This window comes from Athene cunicularia, assembly GCF_003259725.1.
Source record: "Athene cunicularia isolate RWA chromosome 5 unlocalized genomic scaffold, athCun1 chr5_part1, whole genome shotgun sequence".
NCBI classification, from domain to species: domain Eukaryota; kingdom Metazoa; phylum Chordata; class Aves; order Strigiformes; family Strigidae; genus Athene; species Athene cunicularia.
The window spans coordinates 19,880,806-19,901,021 of record NW_020799101.1 but is presented as its reverse complement, the minus strand read 5'-3'; the positions used below and the strand labels follow the sequence as shown (position 1 = coordinate 19,901,021).

Below are 20,216 nucleotides of genomic sequence, written 5' to 3'. Positions count from 1 at the left end.
TCAACAGCACAAATCCTAATGCATATAGATTTTGAGATATTTGTTAATTAGGACTGTTGGCTATTCAGAGCATCAGAAAAACTCTTCCAACCTAATTAAGCTAATTCCAAGCATATTTATCAGGATTCACAATGGAAAAACTATCAGCTTTCTTACTGGAGAAAACCAAGACCCATTTACAGAAGCATTCTGCACAAATAAAGGGGTTTCAATTGCTTTATTTGTCCATTTAGAATGATTAGTATTTATAATCAACAATATAAATCCATCCCTCAGTGACGACCTGACAGCTTGTTATTGCCAAACATATTACAGCCTGCTGAAGGATGAAGAATTACAGCCATATAAAGATGAATAACACTATATCAGCATTAAATCACTTACTCTGTTCATAACAGTTTAATCCTCTAACATTATAAATTAAGATTAGAAAAAAAAAAAAATCAACATTTCCAGTGATAAAATATATTGTGTTTAGTACACAATATAACAGTACAGTTTATACACTAGTGCATTAAAAGGTAAAAAACCTGGACAGCTCCTGTGGAATAACTGCATCACTGCTGCTCTCTTACACATGACAGCTAAAATAAGTTTATTTTGAGAACTACTTCTCCTATACTCATATTACCTGAATATGAGGACCTAAAATTAGATTCCTTCACATCGGCAGTTACTAGTGACAACCCTTCTGAAATCAAGCAAGTAATGAACAGATTTGCATCCATACTTCAACCATCAAATGAAACTGAAGTGGAAAAATTGCTTTCATTTTTCACACAGTTAAGTAAATAATTACTTAATATTTGGAAGCATTCTAAAAGGGTTTTAAAGTTTAGTGGTTTGAACCGTTTTTCAAGGTTACTAGCATGTATGAAAATTGCACATATAATTGATTCATAAGCAGTCAATAGCAGTATCAGTACAACAGCTAAAAGATAAAAAATGTTACTTTCTAGAGACAGAATTTTGAGATCTTTTCTCCAAAAGTTAATTTGGAAAATAACCTTTATAAAAATTTTCAGTAATGATTCATATTACATTAACTCTATATTAGATGACAACTTCAAAGACTGAAGTTAATACTGGAATCACACCTCAAAATAAAGTGGACCAGAATAATAATCTGTATAAACTCAAGTATACTGCAAATTTATTTCTCAATATATTGCCTTCTACAGCTATTAGTGCCCAATTAAGTCTGTGGAACTAGTTGCCTGTCAATTAAACAGGATGTGAATGTAAAAAGTTGACTGACACAAAAGGCATATTTTGTTCTGGCAATAGACATCATCTTCATTCAAACTTACCAAGAACAAACAAGAAAAATTCAGAAGCCAACTGAATTTGGAATGCATGTGATGGAAATCCTATTCAGTACCTCATTATATTCTCAATTATTTTTTTTTTTTGGTAGCACAGTAACTTGGGGGAAAAAAAAAACAAAACACAACAAAACCAATGAACAATAACAAAACAGAATTCCTCCTTTCCCAAGGATTTGAAATTCCCTCTGAACTTTACTCTGTGATGTCTAGGAAAAGTTTAAAAACAGACACTACTGGGTCATATCACTGCCTGGCACATTAAACAATTCTGTCTGCATCCACCTGCTGTCACTTATGAATTCATAAGGGCAAAGACATTTATTTGAATTTTGGTTTATATAAGGATGTGATAGTACCCATATCTCCTCTGTGCTACAGTAATGTAATAAGCTAAATAACATTGTTATTATTTTAATTATTTTCTGCTCTAAACTTTAGATCCATCAAAAATGCGAGATGGTCACCCAAGGTTCTAGGAACAAAAGGCCAGTTTTTCCACATGACCTGACACAAAAGCACTTGCCAGCATCCATGATGCAGAGGTTTTATTCATTGCGCCATGCAAAACACCCCACAAGGCTATCACTATCAAACTGCAAGTTATGGTATCTTTTCATCCATTTCAATCCTTCTCTTAGAAAGAGGAGGTAGTTTAGAAGTAAGGCACATCCTGCACTGCATGATCAGCCATAAGGCACATTTTCGTAACCCTGAAAATATGATCTATTTTAGGGCTGGCAATGAAAGTTGGAAAAAGTAATCAGGAACAAGTGCATTTGATTGAGTACTGTAATGTCTAGCCTCAGACTGTAGCAGAAAAATAGACAAAACTTTAAAAAAAAAACAAAACAACAAACCAAACTACAGGAAAACTAGGTACTTCATCCAAATGAAATCTGAGAATGACAGACCTACAGAAGCATGTAGCACTGGCTCAGTAAGGCTTACTGGCATTTAATTCTTTCTATCAGAGTGAAAGGAATGGACACAATCACATAAATGTTAAAAATGCAGCTTGAGATGCCTCTGTCTTCTGTTAACTTCTGAAGTTATCTTAGAGGTGAGCTAGGAAGTTAAAATGTTGTTATGAAAAGAGATAGAAATCCATTATTTTATTTTCATCATTACCTTGAACTAAAATTTACCCCCAAAAATTGAAGACCAAAATCCCATAGCAACCAGGGGATAAATTCACAGTCATGTTGATACTTACTAAAATAAACCTTTAACAAATAATAATGACAGAATTCAGGTTCCTTGCCAGCAGATCAATCTCAGCATAGCATCAAATTGTCCTCAAAGTTTGAACTGGCTCTTATTCGAAGTAATATGAGAATTGGGTACTCCCAACACAAAAGTTATCTCAGCTAGCTTCAACATGAAAATTGTCAAACTGTGCAAACTCAAATGAGCGAGTTCCAATAGCAGCCCAGCCGTTACTTGGTTCAGAAATGGTGACATTCTCCCAGAGTGGATAACCATTTAACAGTCCTGAGGTAGAAGTGCCCTGTCAAAAAAAAAAAAACAGAAAAGTTAGCTTTGTAAAATCCAGTGATTTTGTTGATATTGAGCCTGCTCACATGGGAAAAGAGACAAGGCAGAAAGATGTCAAGTCAACTTTCAACTATAATTTACACATTTCCATGCAGAGATGCTTCTAAATATTGCACAGAATCCACCAGTGCCTATCAGCTCTGTGAAACAGATCTAATGCCTTTACAGCAAATATATAAAAGACTCATCTTCCTATAACTCACAGCTTTGCAAACTCAGTGTAGAATCTGAAAGGTAAACTGGTTTTCCTCTTCTACTTGTGTCAGGCTCCGTCAAACAGCCCAACTGTCTAAAGAGGATACAATACACCTGGGACTGATTCTGAAAAATTAGGCAAAAGTCAAAAGGAAAGAGAGATGTATTTTAGTCATTAAGCTGAGAGAAAGTGGCAAGAGCAGAACTTTAAAATATCATGTTGCCATTAAAATTAAAAACAGTTTCAGGAAAAGTTACAATTTGTCTTGCCGGTGTTCCACTAAACAGTATTTAGAAAAAAAAAAATAAAAATTTCAGTTTACTTATATTTCTTAATCTGAAAGAGAATTACAGACACGGGTAAAAGCAAAGAATGCCTTTCAAGAAGGAGTCAGCAGGATAATTCTTTAAAGAGAGCTCTGCACTTCTGTCATGACATCAAATGCATGTTTGGCACAAAATACTTAAACGGCACTGATGGAAGTCTGTAGCATCATCGCTTTAAAATGAACACCACTGTTCTGTATTTTAAACTATTTATGTTAATCTTCAGCACCCCATTGAGATTAGCAAATGTCTTGCCCAATTTACAGATGGTAATCCCTGTCATAAGTGTGGGTGAACAAAAGCAAAACTAAACTACAACCATACCAGTGAATGCCTCAGGTACGAGTGTCCCTTTGTCTCCCAATGTGAAAGCACAAAAACCTGCCAGCCTCTAATACTCACTGACATTTTAGGATGAAGGAAAGACTCAGTGCCTAACTTCAAAAGGGAGTTTCCTTCAGTAGATGATCTTGCCAGATAGGATTCAAGCTTCCTCACATTTCAGCTACATTGCAGTTGTAAAAGTTACATTAGGGAAAAGGACTTTCAGCAGAGGGACTTAAAACCTTTTAGTTACTTGCACCAATGTCACACCCAGCTAAGTGCACAGGTATATAAGAAGTAGAGTTTAGTAGTTTACTGACAGTCTTCAGAACAGGAAGTCAGGCCATGATCTTTTCACTAGATTAAACAAAAGTCTTGCCTCTCTAGCCCTCCTATCTACAGTTTTCAACTCATCTTTCCAGTTATTTTCTATACTCTCCAGTTTCTCAAGATCTCTAAAAATACAGGCAGCAGAACTTGGTACGGTATTTTAATATTTGTTTAAAATAAACAGATACTATTTTTTTAGGTAGGGCAAACTAATGTAAGTAGCCAATAGTATAGCATAGTTTTGTCTAAAACATTTAGAACTGGAAGTTTCATAACTGGTTTTCTAGCTTTTTGCCTGTGTCCTTACCTGAATGTTGAGAGTAAGTGTGTGCCACGCATTATCCCGAACACCAGAAAGTCCTTTCATTAGTATTTCTTCTCCAGCTGCAAAACATGCTTAAGGTTAGAAAAGTGTTACTTCAACCCCTTTGCTGAGACTGATAGATACCAAGCCAGCAAAAGGAAAACTACTTATTTTTCAGCAGCATTCAGGACTGTCATCTTACCAATTTCAACTGCAGCATAGAAGGCTTAACACACAAACCTGGACTCTACATTATCAGTGCACTCTCCTGCCTTGCCAGAACTGTTTTTCCAGTGCAATCTCCAATGTTCTTAACAATCTGGACTAAGATAAGGATTCCCTCTATTGAGAGTATGGGTTTATAAAGTGCGACAGTAGCTATTGCTCTGCTTGCTTCATAATCTCCTTGTTTGTATTAGAACTTTTTTAAATCAGAGGATTTGAGTTGCCACATCATCATGTTGCTTAGTTCTAGTCAAAATTGAAGATAAGGAAGAATTGGGTGTGACTGACACCTGGATGGAAGACCTGAAAAAAAAATTAAGTGCTACAAGTAGAATCTTCAATTATTCAGTAGACAGTTTTAGCTGCAAGTTAATTTAACATTCAGGCTCCCTTCTAGAAAAATATAGACACCACTGAAAATAGCTGTACAGAAAAAAATTATCATCTTGTGCAACAGTCTGAAATAATGAGGTGGTTAATCAAAATACTCTCATTTCATCTAGGAAAAATTATTTTTGACAGCCTGAGAAACTAATTGGGTAATACTGTTATGTCTTATTAAAAATAAATACTGGAGTCAATCCTAAACATGAATATGTTTTTCCATACAGCTCAAATTAAGTTGCTGTGCAGTTAAACATTGTGAAGTTTCCCCAGGGAGCACCAGAATGTTAAGAGAAGATAATGTAAAGCCTTCTTTATGCTATCCATACATGGTAAAAAAGAAAAAAACAAAAAAACAAACAAAAACAACAAAACAAAACAACAAAAAACCACAAACAAAACAAAAAAAACAACACAGAAGAAAAAAATTACAAATGAGAAACTACAGCTACCAAATAGAAGAGACTATTTTTAAGGTCCAGTACAGTGTAAATTGAGTCGTTACAAGCTGTCTTCATATCAGATATACTGTAGATCTAGAAGTTTCATTTGACTTGTCAGAAAACATGAGTTTTAATTTATACTCATGAAGTGAGAGGAAATGCATTTAAACAAAATCTGCCACTATTTCAAAGCAACTTAAAAAGAATTTTTAGCTATTGATGAAGTATTATGACATACACTTCTATGTGCCTGTCAAACATTCTGTAGATGCACATATGAAAGTGAGCCTCACAAGCAGAACATGCTCTCACTCCACTGAGCTAAACTGCATAACAGAATGCATAATTTGTGGAAACAGTAAGCCACTCATCACCATTCACCTAAGCCAGATGTATGCACATTGACTTGCACTGCTCAACAAGACAGGCCACTGCATTTTAAGCAAGATTTTCTTTTTAGGTGTAGCGAAAGAATACAGATCAAGACTTTTTGTAATTAATACTGTAACAGAGTATTTATGAAAAGCAAAATAATTTAACATTTGCTAGTGTAAAATGTTTTATCAGCAGGAAAAAAAAAAAATCCAGAAAGCTGAGGCTGCGAAGTAGTCCAGCCAGCAGCCTTCACATACAAAATGTGGCCATCATTAAACCACAATGGATTACATTTATTGTGATAACAACCGAATTACAAAATCTGAATGTTAGTCATTTTTACCAAAGCTATCAAAATTACATGTCCATATGTCAGCATCCACTTTAGCAAAGAGCTGCTTACCTAGGTCACCAGTGACTCTGTAGGTGCCATCTGCAAAAACCCAGAAGAAAACTCCCTTGGTACGTCGAACATATATCCCACCACTGTCGACTCTTCCTGCAATAAACACACCTCCATCATGTTGTTTTTCTATGTAGATGTCACAAGTGACCGTCATGTTTACCCTGTAAGAGAAGTATAGTGTTTTAACAAGCAAGGCATTGATTTTTTTTTTTGAGGAGGCAGTAGGTAGAATAATATTGCCTATATAGTACAGAACATTTTTGAAGAAAGATTTAGCAATCCTAATTGTGACCTACAGACATGAGATACACAGGACTTATAAGACTGGTTGCTTCCCACCTGCAAGTCTGAAGATTTTCTGGTAAAGAGCAATTCTCAGAAACCAACCACGAAACAAAGTGTATTGTCAGCAACTTTCAATTAATTACTTAAAAAACCCAACCCCCCAAAAAAACTCACACCAAAGGTTTGCATCTTTACAGAAGGTCTGCAAAGTGAAAAATTGCTTTTAGATAACTATACCAAGTTCAAAATTCAAGGTCATAGCACCACATCTCCTAAAGTTCATCTTTGTTGGGGTCAGCAGCTTGATGTCCAAGTGTAGAGCAATGAGGAGTGGCATTGGAGTCAGTATTGAGACTGGCGCTGTTTAACATCTCTGTCAGTGACATCGACAGTGGGACTGAGTGCACCCTCAGCAAGTCTGATGACAACACCCAGCTGTGTGGTGCAGTCAACACACTGGAGGGAAGGGATGTGCCATCCAAGGGACCTGGACAGGCTGGAGAGGTGGGCCGGTGCAAACCTCGTGAAGTTCAACAAGACCAAGTGCAAGGTCCTGCACATGGGTCGAGGCAATCCCAAGCACAAATACAGGCTGGGCAATGAGTGGATTGGGAGCAGCTCCGAGAAGGGCTTGGGGTACTAGTGGATGGAAAACTGACTGTGAGCCAGCAATGTGTGCTCACAGGCCAGAAAGCCCACCGTGTCCTGGGCTGAATCAAAAGACACACAATCAGCAAATCGAGGGAGGGGATTCTGACCTTCTACTCTGCTCTCGTGAGACCCCACCAGGAGTACCATGTCCAGCTCCGGGGACCACAACATAAGCAGGACAAGGACCTGTTGGGGTGAGTCCAGAGGAGGCCATGAAGATGATCAGGGTGCTGTAGCACCTTCCATGTGAGGAGAGGCTGAAAGAGTTGGGGTTGTTCAGCCTGGAGAAGGTCTCTGGGGTGACCTTACAGCAGTCTTCCAGTACTTAAGGAGGGCCTCCAGGAAAGGTGGGGAAGGACTCTTTATGAGGGAGTGTGGCGATTGGATGAGGGGTAACAGTTTGAAACTGAAAGAGGGAAGATTTAGATTAGATATGAGGAAGAAATTCTTTACTGTGAGGGTGGTGAGACACTGGAAGAGGTTGTCCCGAGAACTTGTGGATGCCCCCTCCCTGGAATTGTCCCAGGCCAGGTTGGACAGGGCTTTAAGCTACCTGGTCTAGTGGAAGGTGTCACTCCCCATGGCTGGAGGGTTGGAAGTACAAGATCTTTAAGGTGCCTTCCGACCCAAACCATTCTATGATTCGATGATTTCTCTAGGATTTTTAATGCAGGCAAAGTCTTAAGCAATTCTGATCTCTTGCCCAAAAGTCAAAACAAACTTTTTTAAACAAAACGTTCAAATACATTGAAATTATTTCATTTTCCTGAGGTGATACTTTAGAGCACTATGTTATACATATAATGAGAGATGTAAAGGAGAATAAAGCAAAAGGAATACCAGAACAGTCAAATGGCACCCAAAAAGTTTACACAACTTCCCCTGTTTTGAAGTCGCATTACAAGCCTCTTAACAATAGAAATTAAAAGCATTCAGCTCAGCAACTCTTCTCCCCATCTCTTACATAATAGTAGGAAAGACGTGAGATTTCATTCTAATATAATACTATTAGAAGTAACAGATTGTGGGATATTCATTACACAAACAAGATGTCTTACTTCCCTATATATTAAACAAAAGACTCCAGATCTTAAGCCATAATAAAGGAATTGGAAGCAATGTAGAATGAGTTAAATAGTAATATTCTCAGGATACATAAACTGAGGTAATAAAACTGAGATAATAAAACTGAGAGCAAAACATGAACAAATTCATTAGTAGAAACAAAAAGCTTTCACAATCATGAGACTAAACCTCAAACTAAAAAATCCTGAAGTTTAATCATACTAAATTGCCATTGATGACTGAAGTCAAATATCATTCCACAGAGAAATTCAATATAAGATTGGTTCAGTATTTCAATAGCATATACTATTGATGTTGAAAACATCTTCCTAGGACAAAATGAGCCTTAAACTGGGGATAAAGCAAATAAATCAGAGGGCCAAAAATTGAAGACTATTATGAAAAGTTACAGATCAGTAACTTGAATAATCAGCTGAATATTCAGGAAGCAAGCTTGGTTCTGAAAACAAGATGAAAATTGAGAAAAAAAAAAAGAACCAAAATGAAATAATAGGAAGATTTTAGGAATCTCAGTACTGTAATTTAAGAATACATCCTGTGTAGCTGTCATAGGGATCACTGAATATGTTCTATTCAATGAGCAAAAGTTGATTATAGGGGGAATATGAGACTGCTTAACAGACGGCTGCAAAAGAAAATATTGGGTAACTGAAGAACAATCTCCAACCACAAGATGGTGGTATTATTCCAAGTTTCAGAGCAAAGTGATTCAATCACTTGTCCAGGCCAGAAATTAGAAGTATGAATAATGTTCTGAAGTAGTACTTGGGGGATCAATGATCTAATCAATGTGAAAACAAACCTGGCAGTATGGCTAGTTTAAAGAACATATCAGAAGAATTTAAGGTAGACTTCCAAATAGAAGAGAGTTTTAAGCATAAAGTTTATTATTACTTACTATTACTAAACCAATTAGTTTACAGGTTCTTTCCCAAATGCTTTTTAATTTAAAATAAATATTATCCTACAATATGCTCCTTGATTCCAAATTATCATCATTATAGCTCCTAGAAAGAACTGCAACCATAACCATACTCTTGTCGAATCAGTAAAGCTCAGTTATGTTTACCCAGAAATAAAACTGTTTTAAGTAGCAGTTGAATCAATTCCACACAGTTCTAGGAACTGCTCAGAAGATGGCAGTCTGCAACAAACATAACTGAATTAACTCCCAGTCTATCTCATTGATATGAGATTCATCAAATTACTAACAATCAAGCAAGACAACTCACAACTAAGTAATTTAAACTGAATGAATTTTTTGACCCATTTAAAGATGTATTGAAAACTTAGTGCACATTTTGAATTAGGATTTTGACTTGGTCTTTCTAGTACACCAAGCCAGACCCATTATTCTGAAAAAAACAGCAAATATGCCCAGCATGACATCAGGAAAAAAATTTCCAAGATAATATAGCACTAGGCTAAGGTACCAAGGAGCTGTGGTAGACTCTCCATCCTTGTGTGTTTTTAAGACTCATTTAGACAAAGACATAGTTGATCTCTTACAACTGGCATTAGCCCTGAACAGGTCCCAGTGACTTCCGGAAGTCCCTTTAAGTCATCATTTCTACACGTCTACAGAGAGTCTGAATGAAAAAACTCTGTTCAAGAGAAATGAAGCTTAAAACAGATTAACTGATTATAACTCATACAAGTAAGGAAGACATTTCCCCAGATATTACTAGAAAATAGTATTTACAAACCACTGAAAATTTCCTATGAGACTGATGGTCTGGTCTGCATCAGATGCCCAAGTGATGGGTCGCTGAACCACCACCTGACGGAGCGTGAACACATGATCTCCTGGGTCAGAAGCATTTATGAAGTATTCAAATACACCTGTCTGATCTGCAAAATTGGGGGCTTCACTGAAAGGTGGATTACCTATTTGGAAAAGAAAATACATATCAATACCAAAACATTATTTTTTTTCTGTGTACTCTTGTTTTCAGAAATTTCCTCTGAAAACATCCTCCAGAATTTTCTACTTGCTCTATCTCTACTTGCTCAAAACTGAAGTTTTGAGAGTTGGAAGGTCAGTTTAGCTGGTTTGGGTTTTAAGCAGACCCCAATTTTTGCAAACACATGAAAAAGTAAAATTACCTTCTTCCTTATCTTCTTTCTAAAACGTAGTTTGCTATAGTTATGAGCTATCATTTGCATCAAAAATTAAAACTGTTAGAGACCACCCAATTAAGACACAGAATTAAATACACCTCATTTCAAGTGAGATATAGAGATGTAAGTTGTTGGAGAAGCAGGTGTAAATAAACAAAAATAAAACACACATTCAGACTATTTCATGTCACTTAGAGGACTCATAACATATTTGCCTTTCCACATTAAAACTATATCTCTGTGTGAATCAAGCTTTTGGATAAGAGAATTCTGACTTACGAATATTGAAATCATCTTTGTAATTTGAAGGGAAGGGCTGAGGTGGTGGAGGCTCTGGGTAACCACATTTCTGCCCTGTCTTGAGTGTGGTTAAAGTGTAGACTTCATTCATATTTAGATCTAAAGAAAAACTTCCCTTCCACACCTGGAATTAAAGAAAGCTCAAGCTGCAAAAATAGAACAACTAAATAACAAAATACCGAAGTTCCTGAATTAAAGGAAATCCTCTGAAGTCCTGATTTAAGGCAAAAAACCTGTTGTCTTGCCTCAGCATTTATTATCTCCAAGCAAATGGAAAACCCCTTTCCCTCAAACTCTTTATTACCTCCAGATAAGCTTGTATACAGCTAGTAAAATTGTAGCCAAATGGAACCAATAAAACATGCCCTAATTATACAGTTCAGGCATGAAAGTCCAGGAGTTCCAGCAAAGGGAGAAGAAACACTTGCAATTGCAGAGAGACTAATTAAAACTGTTCAACTTACCTTTACAGGATGGAGTTGCTGGAAAAGACTAGAGTTTCCAGATTCAAAACCAAGTCTAGAATGCCACACTTGAAGGGTTTCCACCATATACTGCAATGAAACACAATGTAAAATAAAATTTAAAACCAAACAAAAACACCACAAAAAAAAAACTATTTAGTATTCATCTTGAGAAATATCAGTCCTTTAAGGGTGTCTAATTTTATATTTTTTAGAGCTGTTGATCACATTAAAAGGCCACCACTCTAGTCAGCCATTACATATGGCTTATCTTTTCATAGATTATACATCAATAAGTCATTGTCCTAACATGTAGTAATGTTGCTTATAAAGACGGAAGCATTGCAATCACACATGCAATCTTTAGCTTCTCTATTAGCAACAGTGGTATCCCTTCAATACAAGCTCTCTGCCTAGGAGCAATGAGACTCAAATAAACTCCTGATAATTTTGCTTTAGTAACACCTTTAGTTTAGTTGCTGGTTCTCTGATACTCATTTTTGAGCAAAGTACTTCGCTTACAGTTCTCCAAATTTCTGTGATGCTATGGCGTATCAACTACATTAGTTACAGATTTTAATCAACCCCTACAATTTTTTTAGGTACTCAGACAAACAACAAAGAAGCAACCTAGAATTTGGTTTGGATAAAATATCTGATACTTCCTCCAAAGGGAGCTGTACATCAAAGGTGACATTCAACTACTTTTCCCAAGCAAACAATTTATTGCCAAAAGTATTGTCCAAACTATCTCCTCTTAAATGAAAGCAAACTAATGCCACCAAAAATCAAATGCCAAATAAGTAAATGCTTTCAGCTTCTGAGAAGCAATCACCAAAATCAACTACCAAAGATTCACTCCAGTTAACACTGTCAAAGTATTGTTCACATTTCTGAACAAAATTCAGTTTAGTGAGGTTTAAAAAAAAAAATAAATAAATAAAACTGGGAGATTCTCTATCTCTTCAGAGGATGGAATAACATAACCTACAGTATACAATCAACAGCAGTTACTCCCCAGGAAAGGAGCTGATAACAACTAGAAAGGTCATGGCCATGCTGTCTGGTCAAACAATGTCAGCACTTCAGAGCCTTGGAATAATTTCTAAAATCCAACTGTATTTCTGCTCTGAGGAATCTCTTCTTCAATATACAGTGATTATACTGGGAAGTAGTAATTCTATGACTTTAGTTATGACATTACGTCTTATGGTAAAAGCAGTGCTAGAATACTTAAAACTTTGTCAGGTGTGTAACAGCCTCTAATATTGGAAGTAATGAACTCCAATTTCTTGTTAACCTCTGATATTGTTTTACATGTATTTGATTATACATAGCAATTCACTTTACAAGGCTGATCAAATATATTCAAGATCTACTTACAAATGACCCTTTGAGGTTGAAAGTTGCTCTCTGAGGTGTCACACTGAAATGAGGTAGTGGAGGCCTGATACACTGAGAATGATTATGCGTCTGAAGAAAAAAATAAATGTAATGGAAGGAACGTACATTACTGGAATGTATCGTTTGGCAATGTTCATTAAAAACATATAGAATAAATCATAATTTAAAAAGTAACGTAGGATCAGTTTGCAATTATTTATTTTATCTTAATGAACACTGCAATTATACTAGCTTAATAATTTTATTTTGAAGACTGCTTAAGAAAAGCACATGATTTCATTTCCCCCCAGAGCATGTCATCAAAACCAATGTGATATTAAGATGACATACATTGGCCTCCAGGAAGATTCAACTAGCTATTCAAAGTTTAGATAGAAAAAAAGACCGCTAGTGCTCTCATTAACAAAACTACAAGCATTGAAGAACTTATTCACAGATTTTGAACTACATAAATAAAAACAGGTTCTTCATAACAAAACATTTCCTTTATCTTTTATAGTTCATCAGAATCACTGAAGGACATACCATAGTTTCAATGATAATGGTAAGGTTTCCTAGGCCATCTGTCAGAGCTACAAAACTGCCACCTCCTTCTAAGTGTCCATCCACTTGCAAGTATGACCAGCCTGGCTGAGTAAATTGTGTTGTGTGTGCTGAAACAAGAGAGCACAAAAGAAGAAAATAATTAAGTCTTAGAAAAAAATAATACCATTTGTAGTCTGAATTAAATTTCTCTCTCATACATGCTCACACAACAAAAACTTGATTTTGGGAAGAAAATGGAACTTCCATAAGAAACTGTAGTTATACCGGAAAGATTAAAGAATTATACTAAGGCACAATTAAAAACATCAGCTCTGTGGCAGATGAAACAGTTAAAATGATAGTGATTATTTACACAGGAAGAAAAACCTATTACACCACTATATAAATCAATCATGGTACGTGCAATATGAATATTCATCACAGTTTACGTTTTCCCAAATCTTTTTTTTCTTCCTTTTTTTTTAAAAAAAAAATAAACAAACACTTGAGCCACAGAAAGCATAGATGGGCATCTCCATGAGGAGTAACTAAGTATGTAAGCTTTTCAAATATATAAGAGAGAATACCAGAAAAGAATACAACCTAGACCATGAAAATTCCTGAGCAACATGGAAACAGGAACAACTGCTCAGTTGTTCTGAACTGTTCATATGACAGTATGGCCTTTTTTTTTTTTTTTAATGCTTTTACATATGTAATTAACTAGCAGAAGAACAGATATGAAGGTATTTGCCTTGTTCCTTCTTTATGGCTTTGCATATGCTACTTGCTCTACTGAACTGTGGCAGACAGTGAAATATTACAGAAGGCCTTTAAAGTAGCCAGTGAATCCATGTGTCCATAGACACCATGTGAACATATTCCCCCTTTCCCCAAGGACAAGGAAATGCTGACTTACACAAGCACGACAAGAACACAAAGATTTTTTGTTCCATTTTCTCAAATTGAGAGATATTAAATGTCTATTTAAGGATTAAAAAAAAGAGAGAAAGGAACTAGGAAAGCACACTAATCTTTATAGGCATTTCAGATCAAAACATTTTAGTAACACCTATAAAAGGCAGTAGTTTATTAATTTCTGCTGTATCTAACGGTAAGGTATTAAGATTTCCCTTGCTATTAGATCTTTCTGCTTTCTATTGAAAGAAGCTTTTTTTTTTCCTCCTTCTTTAAAGTATTAGCAACACCTTCCGTAAAACTACTTTGATTTGGTACAAAAAATAATACACATAAAAAACACTAAATAAAGGCCTCAGAAAATACAGTTATGCTCTGTGTTAGATCACAAACCTTTTAACTGCAAACTTTTTACCTGTAATCCAGATAGGAGCTTCTACTTTGTAGTGGCCACTCCATGGCTCTTGAGCTGTCATTAATCCACATCGACCAAAGGGCAACTCTTCATAATAACTAGCCACCAAGTTCCATGCAATGGTTCTGCAAGAAAAACAGGTTTGTTTGCTCCATTCATATGGATAGTATTAGATGAATTTAGTACAAGAATTTATTCTTCTTTTCTCCAGCATACAATGAAAAGAAGCTTAAGGAAAAATTTAAAATATTTCCAGCTAAAGGAGAAAAACAACACACCAGAGGAAAATAAACCAAATCAACTTTCAACATTGAGAACTTCTTACAAAATTGATGATACCTTCTCTGACTGTATCACCATAAGAAGTTGCACATTAAAGGAAAAACGTACTGAGGGTTAAAGACTCCATTCGTTAGGAGTTTCTTCCTGTTTTGAAGGGGAAAAAAAATGAAGCTATCAGTGCTTACAGCTTTGTGTTGGGGTGCTGGCATTTTTCTGTTCATTGGTTGGTTGTTGCTGGTGGTAGGTTTTTTTGGGGAGAGGGATTTTGGGGAGCAGTTAAGTACCACTAAAAAAATAATCCTTCCTTTATCTATAAAAATAGCAATCAGAAAGCAATTCTAATCAGCCATCCTGAAAGAGTTGTTGGCATTTTAAGAAGCTGTCAGGATACTAACAAGGCTAATTATTTCAGATCTTTTTATTTGGTCTTCACTGTAAATCTTTTGCTAGGACTTTAAACTTAAGACCTGTGTGCCATAAGTATGCAAATACAGCTTAATAAGGCAGTTACGTAGAAAGCAAAAGCTTGAATGCTGTTCTATTTTGTATAAGTGAGTGCAAAGGCTTCATATTTTAACGTCACTGCCATCAAGTTATCACACAATATATGTATTTCAGAAGAGAACCTGAAATCCTACAAAAGTTGCACATAATTCCTGAGCTGTAAACTTAACTTGCTCACTTTAAACTTGTTCTTCAGAGTTTCAAGCCTAGAAAAGGAATGCAGGGAACTCGAGTTCAAGGGAAATTAGCTCATCAGAAAAAAACAAAACAAAACAAAACTGCCTTTCGTCAGGAAGACTGTTTCCAATAGAAAAGCCAAAATAACTTCAATATTGGATACATGGACTTTGAACTATTCCACAATAATTTCTGAACACAATACATAGATCTGGCTGTCAGGTTGCTAATCAAAAGGCATATATAAATACAAAGGGGTTGTTTAAAAAGAAAAAAAAAGGAAAACAAAGACTCCAAAGTAAGATATTGAAGCATGAGAACGAAGAGGTAACTGGAATGGCCAGGAATTCACACAGGAAATATTCACCTGTTAGAAAATTTCAGCTTGCAGAGGAGAGAGAAGATTCATAGAAACCAGGTGACTCAAGAAACTTCCCTTTACAAGCATCCAAGTGCTTTGTGCTGTGCTGAATTTGCAGCATTTCAGACAAAAAACATTTCTCTTCATTGTTCCAAACTAAGTTACATACAAACTAAAAGCTTTGAACAATTTTGCTTACATCTTGATGACTACATTTCCTTTAATCAGACTTTTTTTTATATTAGTAGCTGTTGCTACATCTAAATATGTTTTCTATTCTGTTCTAAAACTGCAAGCTCTGTAACTTCCCAATAAATAGAACAGCTTTCTTCCAGATTTCAGTTTGGAAAGAATATGTGCAGGAAACAGTAAACATAGCAAAAGACTACAGCAAGTTTTAATGGACTCCAAGAAAGAAGTTGCATGGAAAAACTAGGTAACGGCATGCATACCTACTACTATTAACTGAAGACAAACCACCTGATAAAGACCCTAATAAAAATGCAGATAAAATAGTTTCTTCTAATATTTTCCTCCAATATTTTTCATGTTGTTAGTTCTTCTTACAAACATTGATGATATCTGTTAAAAAGAGAAAGTCAAAGGCATCTGAACTCAGCTGCATAAGCCACTGGAAACTGGAACAGTAACTCAAGAATACATTAAGACTTGTGCGAGTTCTATGCCAGAAATAGGTAAGGACAGTAGATTTCATACTTTACTATGCTTGAATTGAAACTGACAGTGGAGAGTTTAACTACTATCTTACCATAGCAGATGGATGTGTTATATAGTACTTTTACAACAATTCTTACACATGAAGTTGTGAAAGTGAGCAACAGCGTGCAACACTTACGAGGTCATGTTTCCGTTCACGTAGTTTTGGTTCAGGATCCGAGCCCAGCAGCCTGCACCTACTTCATCATTGAAAGTACTGTAATCTTCAGAAGACCACAGTTTCTTCTTAGTTAATAAGGCATTTGGCACTGTTTTTGTTCCAGGATAGTGAGCCCTACACAGTATTTTAAAAAGAAAGAGCACTTATCACAAAAAGAAAAATAAATCCTGAAAGTACACACAGCAGCAATGATTCCCCTCCTCCAAATGGAAAATTAAAACAAACTTTCTTTGGAATAATACTAATGGAATAGAAGAAAATGGAACAAGGGCATGATATAATATTCTGTAGGTTATTATATTTGCATCAGTAGAAGATTGTTTCTTCTGATACATGGCAGCATATAAGTAAACCTAGCTTTAAAAGTATCATGCAATTCCTTCAGCTTGATAAAGCAAAGCTTTATCCTGAAATTGAGCTTGAAGATTTTTTATAACCATAGCATGCTAGAGAAAATAAAAGCTACCTTGTACTATCTTAGACAAAACTTTAAATAATTATAAAGCAAACAATAAGATACAGTACTAGGCAGTATTCAAATAACTTAAGTGCATGAATGTCTTAGGACCTAAACATGAATTTCACTAATTTTGCACTCTTTTTTAATAAACTCAGGCTTCAAAAAGGCATGCGCTAGTTGGACTATAAAAGTTAGAGGTGTGAAGTGAAAATAGTTGAAACATATAATGAAAGTTAATTTTCTTTCCAAGAGCTTTCTTAGTATGAGGAGAGATGCTTTGTCCCAAATGAAGACCACTGATTGTACTCAATCACAACACTGATGCACTGTGCCAAATTAATCTGAAATAAAACCTTTCAAAACACAGAAAACAGGTCATGATTTTCCCCTCACTTAGCACACTCATTGCACACACTAAATACACATGCTAAAATGAAACTATCATCACTGGAAAGGAAGGCAGACAACCTGACAAATTGATAATTTGTGACAGGGACAGAAGAACTACCAAGTTTTTTTGTGTTTGTTGTTTTTTGGGTTTCATTATTTTCCCCCTGCTGGTCAATAGGCCATTTCCCAGTGTTGTAGTCCTTTATACATAGCTTCACTAAGGACAATGTAACAGATAGTAGAGATTTTAGCTACATTTTTCTCTGCTGTACAGATTACTGCATATTTCCCCTTTGGCTTGGAAACACAAGTATTATCTTAATATCAAGAAAAACTTTTGTAACAGCATAAAGTCTGTAGCTTGTAAAGAAAAAGCAAAGAAGGAATACTTTGTCTTTCTACACTCCATATCCTGAAGAGCTGTTTCTTAAATATCAAGAGCCAACATCCCTGTCAAATAAAAGCTGTGCCTAACAAAATAAAATAAAAATAAAAAATCCCACACAAACAGGGCAGTGTTCGAGAGCTTTACATAAGATTAAACAGGAACAAAATGTAGAGCTCTGATTTCCTGCACTAAAACAGAGGGTCGCCTTTATTTGCATAAAAGGGAAGATAAATAATTCAATGCAAAGACACTAAAGCAATGGCAATAAATTGGAAAAAAACAGGGATGAAAAACAGGATTAAAAGTTACAGGGAGAACAAACAGGTTCTAGAGACAGACTCCCTCAGTGTACCTTTCTTTATTGGCAATTTTGCTTCACTTAAAGCCCACACACTTAAAACCATTCTCATTCTGTCCCATTGGTATGCAATCGGGCAAAACAGTTTCACCACTGTGAGAAATTAATAATTTTTCTCTACTCTTAGATGCAATTTCTATTACTATTAATGAACACAACATACACTATATTTGCTTTTCACTTACACTGCTGTTAACCAAGGGGGGTTGTTTTACTTTCATTAATATTAAATTAGTCCTTAAAAAGTGAGACATGACTAGTACACCAATCTTTTTAAAAAAAAAACAACAAACTTCTAATAGCACTGCAGAGTGTATACTTCAAAAAGATCCACTCAAATGCACAAATAAACATTTGCTATCAGATTGCAGTAAAGATTTTCATGCTGGATTTGTTAACCTCCGATTTATATTTAAACACTGCATCATGCTACAGGCCTCTTTTAGAGGTCTTGTGCCACTCTACTAACACAAGGTGTGCATCAGAGGACAGAAGATTAGCAGTCCACGACAGTGGTTCTCTGCTCCTTCAGTAGCAAAACCAATCTTCTTACTTCACTGGAAATGAAAACTACAAAGGAGAAACTATACTCTAATCACTCTCAAGAAATAACTGGGCCACTCAAGGACCACTACCATTTGGAAAGACTTGAGCATCTTCATTAACATTTCAGGAAAAAACAGACTCCTAAACACTTATCTTTCTTGCTGCCTGAAAAAATGAACTGGACTAGTTTATGCATCATTTTTACAGATGTGATGCTTCGGAAGAAGCAGCGGGACTTTAGATTCTCTGCTCAAAAGAACAGAGAGCCTGACACACTATAACAGAAGACCATTTCAAAGAGAGAGGAAAAAGCTATGTATATCATGAAAGAGGGACAAAGAATGGATCTTGGTGGAGAAAAAGTAATGAAAGGAATAGTAAAAACAAAATTACAAGAGTGACACATAAGTTTAAACATCTTATCTCTGCAAAAGAAGATTTCACCAAGAGCTATTACTATCAGTGTTTGCATTCTTCAATCCACTGTCATTTACAAAAAAATATGTTCCCTTCTTCTTTCAGTGTCTCTGGAACCAGCAGATGGGTGGTTCATCATCAGGGCCTCTAGCTGCTAGAGTGGTAACAAAGTATTTTTAAAATATTAACTAGTATGAAATTGTGTGTTTTACACAGCAGATGAAGGGGCAATGTAATTCCAATGGGAAAAAAAAAAAAAAATCCAGAGTTCACTATGTAGGGCAGCTAAACTAAATCAGATATATTAAGAAAGTATCATTAACTAAACCTCTTCTATTTATGGATTGCAAATGCTGCTTTGCACAGTCATCCACAGTGACTTCATCTGGATAACTTAGTTAAAAAACAAATTAACAAAAAACTTTTTTTTTTTTGTTTTGCATATACCAATGGCCCAAAGGGGAAGAAAGGGAAAATCAGGATAGAATAGCAGTCTTCTCCACCATTTTTCTCTCATGAATCAGTACAAGGCTGTAGAAATAAAATAAATCTTAAAAAAGGTCAGCCTATATAATACCATAACTACAATGAAGCTTTGCATAAAAGCACTACCTATGAAAACCTCAAAAAACAGTTCTCAGAAACATCTCTAGAAAACAGAAATTGTCAACCTACTTCTCATTCTGTATCAGCACACAGACCTGAGAGGGACTTGGGACAGTTTGAATTCCCACTACTACAGGCACCACATCATGATTCCATCATGCAGTAACATCAACATCATGTTTTGCTTAGGTTGTTAACCTGGGTATAATTAGATCTAACAAATTTCTTCAAAATTTTTTTGCACCACTTACATTCAGCCAAATGTGTGTTTAGAACATATCTGTTTAAGAACACTACACTGATGCTTCTTACAAAAAAGACTGAGTTGTCATCTAACAGCATACTAAATTTATATCAGGTGAAAATGAAAGTTCTTACCCCTAAATTCACTGACACTTTCTACACACTTCCTCTTTTCTTTCAATTAACAGTAGGAAGGGGGGGGGGGGGGGGGGCCAGAAAAAC

General features: G+C 35.7%; 1 protein-coding gene across 2 annotated transcripts in view; it reads right to left on the bottom strand.

Annotated features, from left to right (window-relative positions):
- Positions 1 to 2,187: 2,187 nt before the first annotated feature.
- Positions 2,188 to 20,216, bottom strand: part of GALC (galactosylceramidase) — a 38,171-nt gene continuing 20,142 nt past the window's right edge. For both annotated transcript variants that reach the window (XM_026849865.1, XM_026849864.1), the window contains exons 8-17: positions 16,545 to 16,700; positions 14,365 to 14,489; positions 13,032 to 13,159; positions 12,486 to 12,575; positions 11,103 to 11,192; positions 10,618 to 10,762; positions 9,924 to 10,104; positions 6,193 to 6,356; positions 4,366 to 4,442; positions 2,188 to 2,835 (exon numbers count right to left, since the gene is read on the bottom strand). In XM_026849865.1, coding sequence (XP_026705666.1) covers positions 2,692 to 2,835; positions 4,366 to 4,442; positions 6,193 to 6,356; positions 9,924 to 10,104; positions 10,618 to 10,762; positions 11,103 to 11,192; positions 12,486 to 12,575; positions 13,032 to 13,159; positions 14,365 to 14,489; positions 16,545 to 16,700 — 1,300 coding nt within the window. In that variant the 3' untranslated portion in view covers positions 2,188 to 2,691. The remainder of the gene's footprint in view (positions 2,836 to 4,365; positions 4,443 to 6,192; positions 6,357 to 9,923; positions 10,105 to 10,617; positions 10,763 to 11,102; positions 11,193 to 12,485; positions 12,576 to 13,031; positions 13,160 to 14,364; positions 14,490 to 16,544; positions 16,701 to 20,216) is intronic.